At 38.5% G+C, this 13,772-nt stretch overlaps 1 protein-coding gene across 1 annotated transcript in view; it reads left to right on the top strand.

Annotated features, from left to right (window-relative positions):
* CENPC (centromere protein C) overlaps positions 1–13,772 on the top strand; it is a 101,872-nt gene that overhangs the window by 24,320 nt on the left and 63,780 nt on the right. The window contains exons 5-7 of the mRNA XM_047719429.1: positions 656–746; positions 11,930–12,215; positions 13,168–13,386. Of these exons, the coding sequence (XP_047575385.1) occupies positions 656–746; positions 11,930–12,215; positions 13,168–13,386 (596 nt within the window). The remainder of the gene's footprint in view (positions 1–655; positions 747–11,929; positions 12,216–13,167; positions 13,387–13,772) is intronic.

Here is a 13,772-nt window from a genome sequence, read left to right as displayed (position 1 = left end):
TGACATCTCCCATCTGTTCCCTTCTCTTTCTCCTCATACTTCTGGGTTTATACATTTTAAAAAATCCTAATGAGGTTTTAAGAGGAATAGAATATAGTGAAAACTTGCTTTTGTTTCTTTATATAATTGAGTTTCATAGTATATTCACTGAACAACAGTGCAGTGGCTTCCTTATTTATATATTCCCCAACTGGTAGATTTGTTTCCATCTCTTCATTATTACAGTCATGTACACTGATGTGCACCTTTGTCCATGCCTCTTTGTGCACCTGTTGTAAACTGTATTTCTGTAGGATATGCACATTTCAAATGAAATTGTTAAATATTGTCAATTTTTTCTGCAAGATGATTTTACCAGTTTTCTTTGCCACATGCAATGTATGAATGAGATTTCCCTTTTCTAGATTTTTAAAATTTATGACTTGGTATATTTCAAATTTACAGAAGAAAATATATTATGTAAGGTATTAAAAAGAATATAAATGAGCACTTATGTACCCATCCCTCAGTGTAAGAAATATCCATACATCTGCAGCATCAGTGTATCCCACTGTGTGGTTTATTGTTTTTAAATACTTTTTGTTCCCATTTAAAAACAAGTGTATTTAATCAGAATTACTAATTTTTAATTGCTCTAATGTTATATATCTTTTAGGCTGAATGCCAGAAATCTCACCTGAAGTCAGTTCCACTTTCTTTAAGGAAGAAAGAAGCCTCTGTTTCAAGTGAAGTTGTCAGCAGATCAGGTTGGTGGCATCCCCATGGATATTATTTACTTAGACATATTTAAAAGGAGGTGCTGAAAGTGTTGCATGTGTTGGCTTGGGTGACAAATTCATGGGTTAGCCTAGGCAAAGTGGTCAGTGTTTGTTTTCTTTTTTTTAACATGAATAATAAACTTTATTTGAATATTTGTTTCTTTGTTTTAGTGGTAAGAACATTGATTATTAGGATACAGTAAGAGACGTTAACTAAGAATTATTATAGGGCTATAGTTTTAAGAATTTTCAAATAGATTTGGCTTTTTTTAAACAAATAATAAATATTATCTCACATAGTTTCTGTGGATCAGGAATTAAGAAGCAGCTTAGTAATTGGATGGTTTTGGTTTGCAATCTTTCATGAGGTGGTGGTCAAGATGTTGGCCAGTGTTGCAGTCATCTAAAGGCTTGAGGGGTTAAGGATATATTTCCAAGATGACTAACATGGGGCTGGATGTGAGCAGAAAGCCTTAATTCCTTTCCACATGGCCCTCTCCATGGGCTTCTTTTTTTTTTTTTTCCCCAAGATTTTATTTATTTGACAGAGATCACAAGTAGGCAGAGAGGCAGGCAGAGAGAGAGGGGGAAGCAGGCTCCCCACTGAGCAAAGAGCCCGATGAGGGGTTTGATCCCAGGAGCCTGAGATCATGACCTGAGCCAAAGGCAGAGGCTTAACCCACTGAACCACCCAGGCGCCCCTCTCCATAGGCTTTGTGAGCATCTTTTTTTTTTTTTTTTTAAACTGAGGTATAAATGACTTGTAACATTATGTTAGCTTCAAGTATACAACATGATTTCAGTGTTTATATACACATAGTGTTTTTTTCCTCTTTTTTTTGTTCATTTCCTTTAATTAGTCATATGTGCTGCTACTTTGAAAAGTTTATTTACATTTTTAAAATTTAATTATTATTTTTTTTAAACTTTTTTTTTTTAAGATTTTATTTATTTATCTGACAGACAGAGATCACAAGTAGGCCCAGAGGCAAGCAGAGAGAGAGAGAGAGGAGGAAGCAGGCTCCCCGCTGAGCAGAGAGCCCGACTCGGGGCTCGATCCCAGGCCCCTGGGATCATGACCTGAGCCGAAGGCAGAGGCTTTAACCCACTGAGCCACCCAGGCGCCCCAAAATTTAATTATTTTTATTTTGTTATGTTAATCACCATACAGTACATCATTAGTTTTTGATATAGTGTTCCATTATTCATTGTTTGTGTAAAATACCCAGTGCTCCATGAAATATGTGCCCTCCTTAATAATACCCATCACTGGGCTAACCCATCCCCCTTCCCTCTCCCCTCTAAAACCTTCAGTTTGTTTCCCAGAGTCCCATCTCTCATGGTTTGTCTCCCCCTCTGATTTCCCTCCTTTGATTTTTCCCTTCCTTCTCCTAATGTCCTCCGTGCTACTCCTTATGTTCCACAGATGAGTGAAACCATATGATAATTGATTTTCTCTGCTTGACTTATTTCACTCAGCATAATCTCCTCCAGTCCTGTCCATGTTGATGCAAAAGTTGGGTATTTGTCCTTTCTGATGGCTGAGTAATATTCCATTGTATATATGGACCACATCTTTATCCATTCATCTGTTGAAGGGCATCTCAGCTCTTTCTGTACCTCGGCTACTGGGGACATTGCTCCTATGAACATTGGGGTGCATATGACCCTTCTTTTCACTACATCTGTATCTTTGGGGTAAATTCCCAGTAGTGCAATTGCTGGGTCATAGGGTAGCTCTATTTTTAACTTTTTGAGGAATCTTCACGCATTTTCCAAAGTGGCTATACCAACTTGCATTCCTATCAGCAGTGTAAGAGGATTCCCCTTTCTCCACAGCCTCTTGTTTCTTGCCTTGTTAATTTTTGCCATTGTAACTGGTGTAAGGTGGTATTTCAGTGTGGTTTTGATTTGAATTTCCCTGATGGCCAATGATGATGAATGTTTTTTCATGTGTCAGTTAGCCATTTGTATGTCTTCTCTGGAGAAGTTACTGTTCATGTCTTCTGCCCATTTTTTGACTTGATTATTTGTATTTTAGGTGTTGAGTTTGAGAAGTTCTTTATAGATCTTGGATATCAGCCCTTTGTCTGTAGTGTCATTTGCAAATATCTTCTCCCATTCCGTGGGTTTCCTCTTAGTTTTTTGACTATTTCCTTTGCTGTGCAGAAGCCTTTTATCTTGATGAAGTCCCAAAAGTTCATTTTCGCTTTTGTTTCCCTTGCCTTTGGAGATGTGTCTTAACAGAAGTTGCTATGGCCAATGTTGAAGAGGTTACTGCCTGTGTTCTTCTCTAGGATTTGATGGATTCCTGTCTCATCTTGAGGTCTTTGGTCCATTTAGGTTTATCTTTGTGTATGGTATAGGAGAAGGTCGAGTTTCATTCTTTGTATATAGCTATCCCATTTTCCCAGCACCATTTAATGAAGAGACTTTTTTGCCTTGGATATTTTTCCTGCCTTTTCAAAGAGTGGTTGACCATAGAGTTGAGGGTCCATGTCTGGAGTCTCTATTTTGTTCCATTGGTCTGTGTGTCTGTTTTTGTGCCAGTACTGTACTGTCTTGATGATTACAGCTTTGTAATATAGCTTGAAGTCAGGCAATGTGATTCCTTGAGCTTTGTTTCTCTTTTCAACATTCCCTTGGCTATTTGGAGTCTTTTCTGGTTCTATACAAATTTTAGGATTTTGGTTCCAGCACTTTGAAAAATGCCATTGGTATTTTGATCAGGATGGGGTTGAAAGTATAGCTTGCTCTGGGCAGCTTAGACATTTTAACAATGTTTATTCTTCTGATCCATGAGCATGGAATGTTTTTCCATTTTTTGTTTTTATGCCTTCTTCGATTTCTTTCATGAATGTTCTTTAGTTCCTAAAGTATAGATCCTTTACCTCTTTGGTTAGGTTTATTCCAAGGTATCTTATGGTTTTTGGTGCTATAATAAATAGAATCAATTCTCTAATTTCTCTTTTACAGTTACATTGTTAGTGTATAAGAAAGCAACTGATGATTTCTGTGCATTAGTTTTTTTATCCTGCCATATTTCTGAATTGCTCTGTTAGTTCTGGTAATTTGGGAGCGGAGTCTCTCAGGTTTTCCACATAAAGTATGTCATCTGTGAAGAGAGAGAGTTTGACGACTTATTTGCATTTGAATACCTTTTATTTATTTTTGTTGTCTGACTGTAGTTGCTAGGACTTCTAGTGCTATGTTGAACAGTAGTGACGAGAATGGGAATCCTTGTCATGTTCCTGATCTTTTTTTTTTTTTTTTTAAAGATTTTATTTATTTATTTGACAGACAGAGATCACAAGTAGGCAGAGAGGCAGGCAGAGAGAGAGAGGAGGAAGCAGGCTCCCTGCTGAGCAGAGAGCCCGATGCGGGGCTTGATCCCAGGACCCTGGGATCATGACCTGAGCCGAAGGCAGAGGCTTTAACCCACTGAGCCACCCAGGCGCCCCCATGTTCCTGATCTTAAGGGAAAGGCTCTCAACATTTCCCCATTGAGAATGATATTTGCTGTGGGTTTTTCATAGATGTATTTTATAAAATTGAGGAATGTTCCCTTTTTCCGTATACACTGAAGAGTTTTAATCAGGAAAGGATGCTGTATTTTGCAAATGCTTTTTCTGCATAAGTTGAGAGGACCATGTGGTTCTTTTCTCTTATTTATGTATTCTCTCACATTGATTGATTCACAAATATTGAGCTACCCTTACATCCCAGGGGTAAATCCTTCCTGGTTGTGGTGGATAAGCATTTTAATGTACAGTTGGATCCTATTAGTTAGGATCTTGCTGATTATTTTGGCATCCATATTCATGAGGGATATTGGTCTGAAATTCTCTGTTTTGATGGGATATTTGCTTGGTTTTGGGATCAACGTAATGCTGGCCTCATAGAAAGAGTCTGGAAGCTTTCCTTCTGTTTCTATTTTTTTTGAAACAGCTTTAGGAGAACAGGTATTATTTCTTCTTTGGATGTTTGGTAGAATTCCTCAGGGAGTCCATCAGGTCATGGACTCTTGTTATTTGGGAGGGTTTTGATCACTGCTTCAATCCCGATACTGGTTATTGGTCTATTCAGGTTGTCAATTTCTTCCTGTTTCAGTCTTGGTAGTTTATAGGTTTCTAGGAATGCATCCATTTCAGGTTGCTTAATTTATTGGCATATAGCCGTTGATGATAATTTCTGATAATTGTTTCTGTTTCCTTCGTGTTAGTTGTGATCTCTCCCCTTTCATTCATAATTTTATTAATTTGACTCCTTTTCTCTTTTCTTTTAGATTAAGTATGGCCAGTGGTTTTATTGATCTCATTAATTCTTTCAAAGAACCAGCTTCTAGTTTCATTGATGTGTTTTACTGTATTTCTGGCTTCTAACTCATTGGTCTCTGCTCTAATCTTAATTATTTCCCTTCTTGTGTATAGGTAGGCTTAATTTGTTGTTAATTTTCTTGTTCTTTAAGGTGTAAAGAGATTTCATGTATTCAGGATTTTCTTGGTTTTTTTGAGTGAGTCTTGGATGGCTATATATTTCCCCCTTAGGACCGACCGCCTTTGCCATATTCCATAGGTTTTGGACCACTGTGTTTTTGTTCTCATTGGTTTCCATGAATTGTTTAAATTCTTCTTTGATTTCCTGATTGACCCAAACATTTCAAGCAGGATGGTCTTTAGCTTCCAAGTGTTTGAATTTTTTCCAAACTTTTTTTTGTGATTGAGTTCCAGTCTCAAAGCACTGTGGTCTGAGAATATGCAAGGAATAATTTCAGCCTCTCAGTCTTTTGGTATGGGTTGAGACCTGATTTGTGACTCAGAATGTGGTCTGTTCTGGAGAAAGTTGCCTGTGTGCTCAAGAAGAATGAGTATTCTGCTGTTTTAGGGTGGAAGGTTCTATATATCTCTATGAGGGCCATCTGGCCTGGTGTGTCATTTAAAGCACTTCTTTGTTGATTTTCTGCTTAGATGATCTGTCTATTGCTGAGAATGGACTGTTGAGTGCTCCTACAATTAACATATTATTATCAATTTTTCTCTATTTTGGTTAACAGTTGGGTACTCCCATGTTGGGGGCATAGATATTTACAATTGTTAGATCTTTTTGCTGGATAGACCATTTAAGAATGATATAGTGTCTTTCTGTATCTCTAACCACAGTCTTTAGCTTAAAATCTAATTTGTCTGATTTGAGAGTTGCCACCCCAGCTTTATTTTGAAGCCCGCTGGCATGAAAGATGCTTCTGTATCCCTTCACTTTCAGTCTGGATGTATCTTTAAGTTCAAAATGAGTCTCCTGTAGACAGCATATGGATGGGTCCTGTCTTTTTATCCAGTCTGCGACTCTGTACCATTTTATGGGAGCATTTAGGTCATTCACGTTGAGAGTGATTATTGAAAGATACGATTTTATTGTCATTGTTAAGCCAGTGAAGTCCTTGTTTCTATAGATTGTCTCTGTAAATTTCTATATCATTCTTGGGGTCTTACTCCTTTCATATGAGCCCCCCTTAACTTAATAGTCATAGAAAATCCCCCCCCTTAATATTTCTAACAGCAGTAGCTTCGTGGTCGCATATTCTTTCAGTTTCTGCCAGTCTTGGAAGCTCTTTATCTCTCCATCCATTCTAAATGACATTCTAAATGACAGCTTTGCTGGATAAAGTATTCTTGGCTGCATGTTCTTCTCATTTAGTACCCTGATTATGTCTTGCCAGCCCTTTCTGGGTTGCCAGGTCTCCATGGACAGGTCTGACGTTATTCTGATGTTCCTCCCTCTGTACGTAAGGAATGTAAGGAATCTCTCCCCTAACTGCCCTTAAGATGGTTTCCTTGACACTAGAATGTTTCATGGCTTTATTTATTTCTCTAATTCTGTTTTCATGGATTTTAAGCTGTTTGTTCCAGGCCTCCTCCTGTTCCTTCTTTTCTATCAGCTTGTCTTCCAGATCACTAATTTGTTCTTCTGCCTGGTTTACCCTGACTGAGAGTATCTAGATTAGATTGGATCTCACTGATAGCATTTTTTTAAAAGATTTTATTTATTTATTTATTTGTCAGAGAGAGAGACAGAGAGAGAGTGGCAGCAGAGGCAGAGGGAGAAGCAGGCTCCCTGCTGAGCAAGGAGCCGGATGCGGGACTCGATCCCAGGACTCTGGGATCATGACCTGAGCCAAAGGCAACCGCTTAACCAACTGAGCCACCCAGGCGTCCCACGTTGATAGCATTTTTAAGTTCTGCCAGATCAGCTCTCATTTTTGCCCTTAGAGAATCTATGTTGCGATTAGTGGTTTTCTGCATTGCAGTTGTTGTCTGCATAACTGTTACCCTCAAGTCTATTTCCGACATCTTGCTTATATCCATATCCGTTAGTTCTGTGGCAGAGGTCACAGTCTCTGAATTTTTCCTGTGTTGGGGTTTTCTTCTCTTAGTCATTCTTTTGAGAGGTGCTTGAGGGAAATGTACAGAGTCCAGACTATTGACCACAACCAAAGCAAGATGCACCTGTTTTATAGGGACTTTAGGGTTGTTAGCCTCTTGTTCTTCCAGCCTGTCTTCTGAGGGAGGGGCTTGCCACGCTGTTATTCAGGCAACTGTGTTTGGGCAGAGTTGCCCTGCCTCCAGTGGGCAGGGGGGGATGCTCAGTGAAGACTAGGTTTTTGGGGCTTTTGTTTGCTGGGAGCTTTCACTGGCGGCTTTCTGTGTCTCTCCAAGAATCAGAGCAGAAGTGACTGTATCCAGTCTTTGACTCAGACCAGAGAGATGGCAGTCTCTTCTCCAAAGAGCCCTCCAGGTCACACTGACTCTGTTTTTGTCTGTGCTGCTAAAAACCAGAGCGTTCTGGGTTGTATGCCCCACAGCAGTATTACCAGCGCTTACTTCCAGGTTCAGGCACGTCTCTGCCCTTTGTGCTTCTGAAACTGCCAACTGCCCGCAGTTTGCACTTGCCCCCTGCAGCTCCAGGTTTCAGTCTGGGGGCTGCCCCAAAGTCCTCTCCCTGCAGCTTGCTACCAATCTGTGAGTCTCTGCCTGGTCCTCTGCGCAGGAGGCTTTTATGCTCAGGCAGCTCAGGATCCCAGAGGCTCCCTCCCCCTTCTGTTTATCTTCCGATATCTGCCCACAGAATCACGGCTCCTTGCTTCATACCTCAAAACCAACCGCCGGAGATACTCTGTAGAGATCTGGATATATCTTCTTATATTTCAGGCTGATTTCATGGGTGTTCAAATGATCCCTTGACTTTTACAGATTTTGTTTATGGTATCTTTTTTTTTTTTTTTTAAAGATTTTATTTATTTATTTGACAGAGAGAGACCACAAGTAGGCAGAGAGGCAGGCAGAGAGAGAGGAAGGGAAGCAGGCTCCCTGCTGAGCAGAGAGCCCGATGCGGGACTCGATCCCAGGACCCTGAGATCATGACCTGAGCCGAAGGCAGCGGCTTAACCCACTGAGCCACCCAGGCGCCCTGTTTATGGTATCTTTAACCATATGATGAGTAAGATTTTTTATTTTAGTTGTCACATGTGTGACTTTTATATTTTTTGACCTTGTTTTGGTTAAAAAGTCTGTCTTATCCTAATGGTAAATGTAGAATCTTAGCTTTTCATCTTTTTTAAAGAAGTTTTTATTTAACTTCCAGTTTGTTAACATACCATCTCATACTAGTTTCAGCTGTAGAATATAGTGATTTAGCACTTCCATAGAACACGTGGTGCTCATCACAGGTGCCCTCCTTAGTCCCCATCACCTATTTCACCCATCCTCCCACCCACTTCCACTCTAGTAACCATCAGTTTGTTCCCTGTAGTTAAGAGTCTGTTTCTTGGGGTACCTGGGTGGCTCAGTTGGTTAAGTGATGGCCTTTGGCTCAGGTCATGATCTCAGGGTCCTGGGATTGAGCCCCATATTGGGCTCTTTGATCAGTGGGGAGCTTGCTTCTCCCCTGCCTTTCACTCCCCCTGCTTGTGTTTGCTCTTGTGTTTCCACTTTTTGTCTATTATGAATAATGCTGCTGTGAATGGGAGTGTACAAATATCTCTTGTGGTCTCTGCTTTCAGTTCTTTTGGACACATACCCCAAAAAGAAATTATTGGATTGCATGGCAATTGTATATTTAATTTTTTGAGGCATCACTAGGCTGTTCCTTGTAGTGGCTGTGTCATTTTACATTCCTACCAACATTGCAGAAGGGTTCCAATTGCTCCTCATCTTCACCAATACTTGTTATTTTCTGTGCATGTGTGTGTTTTGTGATAATAGCCATCCTAATGGGTGTGAAGTAGTAATCTCATGTGGCTTTGATTTGTTCATCATTGTCATTAGGAAATTTTAGATTAAAATAATCATTAGATACCACTGCACACTGAAAAGAATGGGCTGATTCTCCTTTGTAACTTGTTTCTTTGAGAGTTTCTGTCTTTTCATTTGTTTCAGGAGAAACAAATGAAAGTCAGTTCATAATTGTTAAAATATTTTTATGATGTATACTTTAAAATTCTTTTTTTTTTTAAAGATTTTATTTATTTAACAGAGATCACAAGTAGGCAGAGAGGAGGGGGCGGGGTGGGGTGGGGGAAGCAGACTCCCCGCTCAGCAGAGAGGCTGATGTGGGGCTTGATCTCAGGACCCTGAGATCATGACCTGAGCCGAAGGCAGAGGCTTAAGCCACTGAGCCACCCAGGCGCCCCTTCTTTAAAATTCTTATTAAATAATTTCAACATTTGATTCATCTTGTCCGTTTGTGTCCATTGATCATAGTTCTTATTTAGGTTGTATTTTTCTGGTTTTTGATATAAGCAGTCATTTTTATTGTATTCTTGACATTTTGGTAATTATTTTTGGAAACTCTTGATTGTATTTAAATTGTTTATTATAGCATATAGTTTCCTCGTCTTGGTTTAATGTGTAGGTTTCTTGCTCACTTTTGTGGATTATATTTCCAGTGACAGCTAAGTGTTAAGAGTCCTAGCAGTGGTATTTTGTTCTGTTTTGTTTCCTCATGCTGCTGAGATTCCTCCTTAGTTCTTGCTGGTGCTGTGTCAGATGAATGGAAGGTGCTTCCTGAGTACCCCATGTCCTCATTCATTCAAATGAGGGTTGGGGTCACAAGCTGTTGGGATTGGATCTTCTTAAATCACTGGGTAGAGGACAGGGGGATGGGGGTTGTAGTGTTCTTTTATGTTCTTCCTGCTTTAGATTAGACTGCTCACTGGTACCCTCATTGTTGTCAGTACTAACCATGTTTCACAGTGTCACCTGGTCTGTGAAGCAGTGGCTGGGGACCTTAGAGGCTTCACTACTTTGCAGCTGTTTGTGGATCATGTGGTCTGCTGTCCTTGATTCTTGAAGTGGGGACAGTGTTGGTCGAGAGACAAGGTTACTCTAGGACTTTGCTCCTCTGCTACTACTATCACATAGAACTTATGGAGTGGGTCCTGGCATGGCCTAAGGCTTTGCTCCTCTTATAGCGCCACTGCAGAATGGAGTATTTAGTGGCTCAGCTTGTGGAATGGGAGTTGGGGTTCCCCATTAGGCCTCTGTTGTGTTTCCCTTCTCCAGGTCTTTTGGATGGAGAATGCAGGGTTTTTTATTCCCCTGTTTGTGGTTCAGGGTTGCACGCCTCTCTAGAACCCAGTCTGGGGATTCGTGGGAGATAAAGGGAAAATACTGTCTCTTGTTGCTCAAGACTTGAGGTTCCTAGCAAATATGCCTCTTTCCTTCTAGCTTTTAGAGTTCTCTTATTGTTATTCGATGGATATGTACTATTAGCTTACTTGTATTTGGAGGGAAAAACAGAAAACTGAGTATACTCTCTTGTTCTATAACCTTCCAAAAGCTCCCTTTTGATTGTATTTAAAATTTTTAATCTTTGCTTTTTTAAAAAAAAATTTTATTATTTGAGAGAGGTTGAGTGCATGGGGGTTGGGGGTTGGGGGAAAGGGACAGAGGGAGAGAGAAACCCATGCTGACTCTGTGCTATGTGGGGCTCAATCTCACCGCCCTGAAATCATGACCTGAGCTGCAATCAAGAGTTGGATGCTTAACTGACACTGAGCCACCCAGGTCCTCCTAATCTTTGCTTTTTCAGAGTATGAATCAATATAAATATTCCCCAACAGTTCTACTTTTTCTTTGATATTTGAAGGTATAAGCCTAAGAGAATATGTATATTCTTTATATATATATATATATATAAATGTACATGTGTATATGTGTATGTATGTAAACTTTTATGTGTAAAGAATATTTTTATATGTATATCTTTACGTATATGCACATATACAAATCTTTTATATATCTCTATACATATCTGTTATGTCTCTGTATATGTATGTATGTGTATAAATATGTGGTCATCTGGCTGCCTTAGATCTAAAGATCTAATCTTTAGATTTTAAAGATTGAATCTCATGATTTCTCTAAAATTACTTCTTTATTTTAACTGTATATAGATTTATTCAGATCTTGGATAAATTGACTATCCGTAGAATTGTGAGTTTTCTGTTTGAAATTTTTTTTATTTCAAAACTTCAGAGCATGGAAAAAATACATCTTTATATTCATTAATTTCATGAATTAGAACTTTTAAAGGCCTTATGTAATTTTATTTATTTATTTATTTTTAAGATTTTTATTTATTTATTTGACAGAGAGATAGAGAGAGAGTACAATTAAGCAGAGCGGCAGACATAGAGAAAAGCAGGCTCTCTGCTAAGCAGGGTGCCCGATTTGGGGCTTAATCCCAGGATCCTGGAATCATGACCTGAGCCTAAGGTAGCCGCTTAACCAGCTGAACCACCCAGGTGCCCCTTATTTATTTTTTTTAAATATTTTATTTATTTGACGGAGAGAGATACAGTGAGAGAGGGAACATAAGCAGGGGGAGTGGGAGAGGGAGAAGCAGGCCTCCCGCTGAGCAGGGAGCCCAGTGGTGGGGCCCGATCTCAGGACCCTGGAATCACCACCTGAGCTAAAGGCAGCTGCTCAACAACTGAGCCACCCAGGTGCCCCGCCCTTATGTATTTTAGTCATAGATATTTGATTATAAACTAAATGAACTGTGAGTCTTCTGAAAACTATTTCTAGTTATTGCTGCTGAATTTTAAAAAGCACATTTGATTCTAATACTATTATTTAAAAAATTTCTAATGTCTTCATATAATTTTCTTCCAGGTCAGGACCGTGAAGTTCATCAGCAAATTTTGGCAGCTGGTATTGGTTCTAAAAATACACCTGACTCGAGAAAAATGTCGAGTAAAAAACTAAAAGATCATCGCAGTGAGGCTGATAAGGAATTACACTTACCAGTTGGTTCACCTTTTGTTCTTTTGGATGCAAAAGCTTCTGTATCACAAAATGTGATTCCATCCATTGCCCAAAAGAAAGAGGTCTACGCTTCTGAAAATTCAGTAAATACATTGTCTTCAAGTATGGAGATTTCTCTTAAAACCAGGAAAAGGTGAATTTTTATTTACTGAAATAATGTCAATCTGCTTAAAAATTTTAAAGTTATTTATTAATTAATTTTTAATTTATTTTTAATGTATTTTATAGTAAGTATTGAGGAATATTAACATGAGAAGAGCATAACAGAAGAGCATTACATTTTATTTTCAGTTTATATAATAAGGAAGGCTTAAAGTATACTTCAGAGAAGTTTGTGGGTAAACATTTCTATAGTTTATGGAAAAAAGTGTTTTCTTCTGATAATATGTTTTCTGTATCTTCCTAAGAGTGTTTTCTCTATGTCATTTGTAATTACAGTGGTAGGTATATATTGGCTCATTTCTAGGGTAGCAGAGGATAAGTATTTTGAAGATAAGTTGTGGTGAATCATTGTCTGTTTCTTGGGGCTCATTTTGGCCTTTAAGAAGCAAAGTAGATCATTCAAAGTCCTTTGCTACTGGGGACTTTTGCAGTGAGTGTAATTAATGTCTGTCTAGTGTCTTGTGTAATTCTTGGAACCAAGGAGTTAATTACATTCTAAGATTTTGCTATTCAAAATGTGGTATGCGGCTCAGGATCAAGAGCAATGCATTATCTGGCAGCTTGTTAGAAATATAGAATCTCAAACCCTATTCTAGACCTACTAACTCAGAATCTACATTTTAATAAGATTATTCAGATGATTGAAAATCTTACTAAATGTTTGAGAACGAGTCCTTTAAGCTACAGATTTTCTTGGTCTTTTCTCTTTTTTTTCCCACTGACAAATAAGAAATGTAATTTTCCTGAGCAATTGCCTTGTGTATTTTAAGAGATTACAAATCAGAATTTTTAGACATTAAATAAAGGGCTAGTGAAAAATTTTGAAAGTGGTCTGTATTGTTACTGAAGGGAGTTCAGGAGAACTCCAAACTCAGCAAACTGTGAGAGTATTTATTCAGCTTGCCTTCCTTTCAACTTTTTAGGTTAAACTTTGAAGATAAAAATGCTTTGAAGGAAGTAGAAATAGCAAATAAAATACCAGAAATAGAGGATAAAGTATCAGAAGAACCACAAGAGAGGAAATCGTCAAGAGCATCTCAGAAAAGAGTACCAGATTTAGAAGATGAAATTCAGCCACAAACTAAAAAGAGTTTTTCAACATTGTTTTTAGAAACTGTAAAAAAAAAAGTGAATCCAGGTAAGTTATTAAGAAACTGTCCTTTGAGGCATTTTTTCTTTATATTCTGTAAACAATATCAAGGATTCTTAATGCTGCTTAACTAAAAGTTAATCTTAATTGGTGCAAATTTTAACTGAAATTATGCCTAACCCTAAGGAGAGTGTAGTTTCTTACCAGCAGATCACCCCCAAAGTCATCATTAGGTACTTACTAAATTAAATGTGAAAGACAGTAAGTTTATTCATAATTCATTGGCTCCTTAGCACTTTCTAGTCTGTATATCAAAGAATGAAGGCAGTACTTAGAGATAGAATTATGTCGTAGTGTATTTCACTGTTAAGAGCTTTAAATCTTCCCTTTTCTTCTTCTTGTGTTAATAAAAGTGTGATCCCAGAAGAAATTTTAATC

This window comes from Lutra lutra, chromosome 2 (genome assembly GCF_902655055.1).
Source record: "Lutra lutra chromosome 2, mLutLut1.2, whole genome shotgun sequence".
NCBI classification, from domain to species: domain Eukaryota; kingdom Metazoa; phylum Chordata; class Mammalia; order Carnivora; family Mustelidae; genus Lutra; species Lutra lutra.
This window is presented reverse-complemented; position numbering and strand designations above follow the sequence as displayed.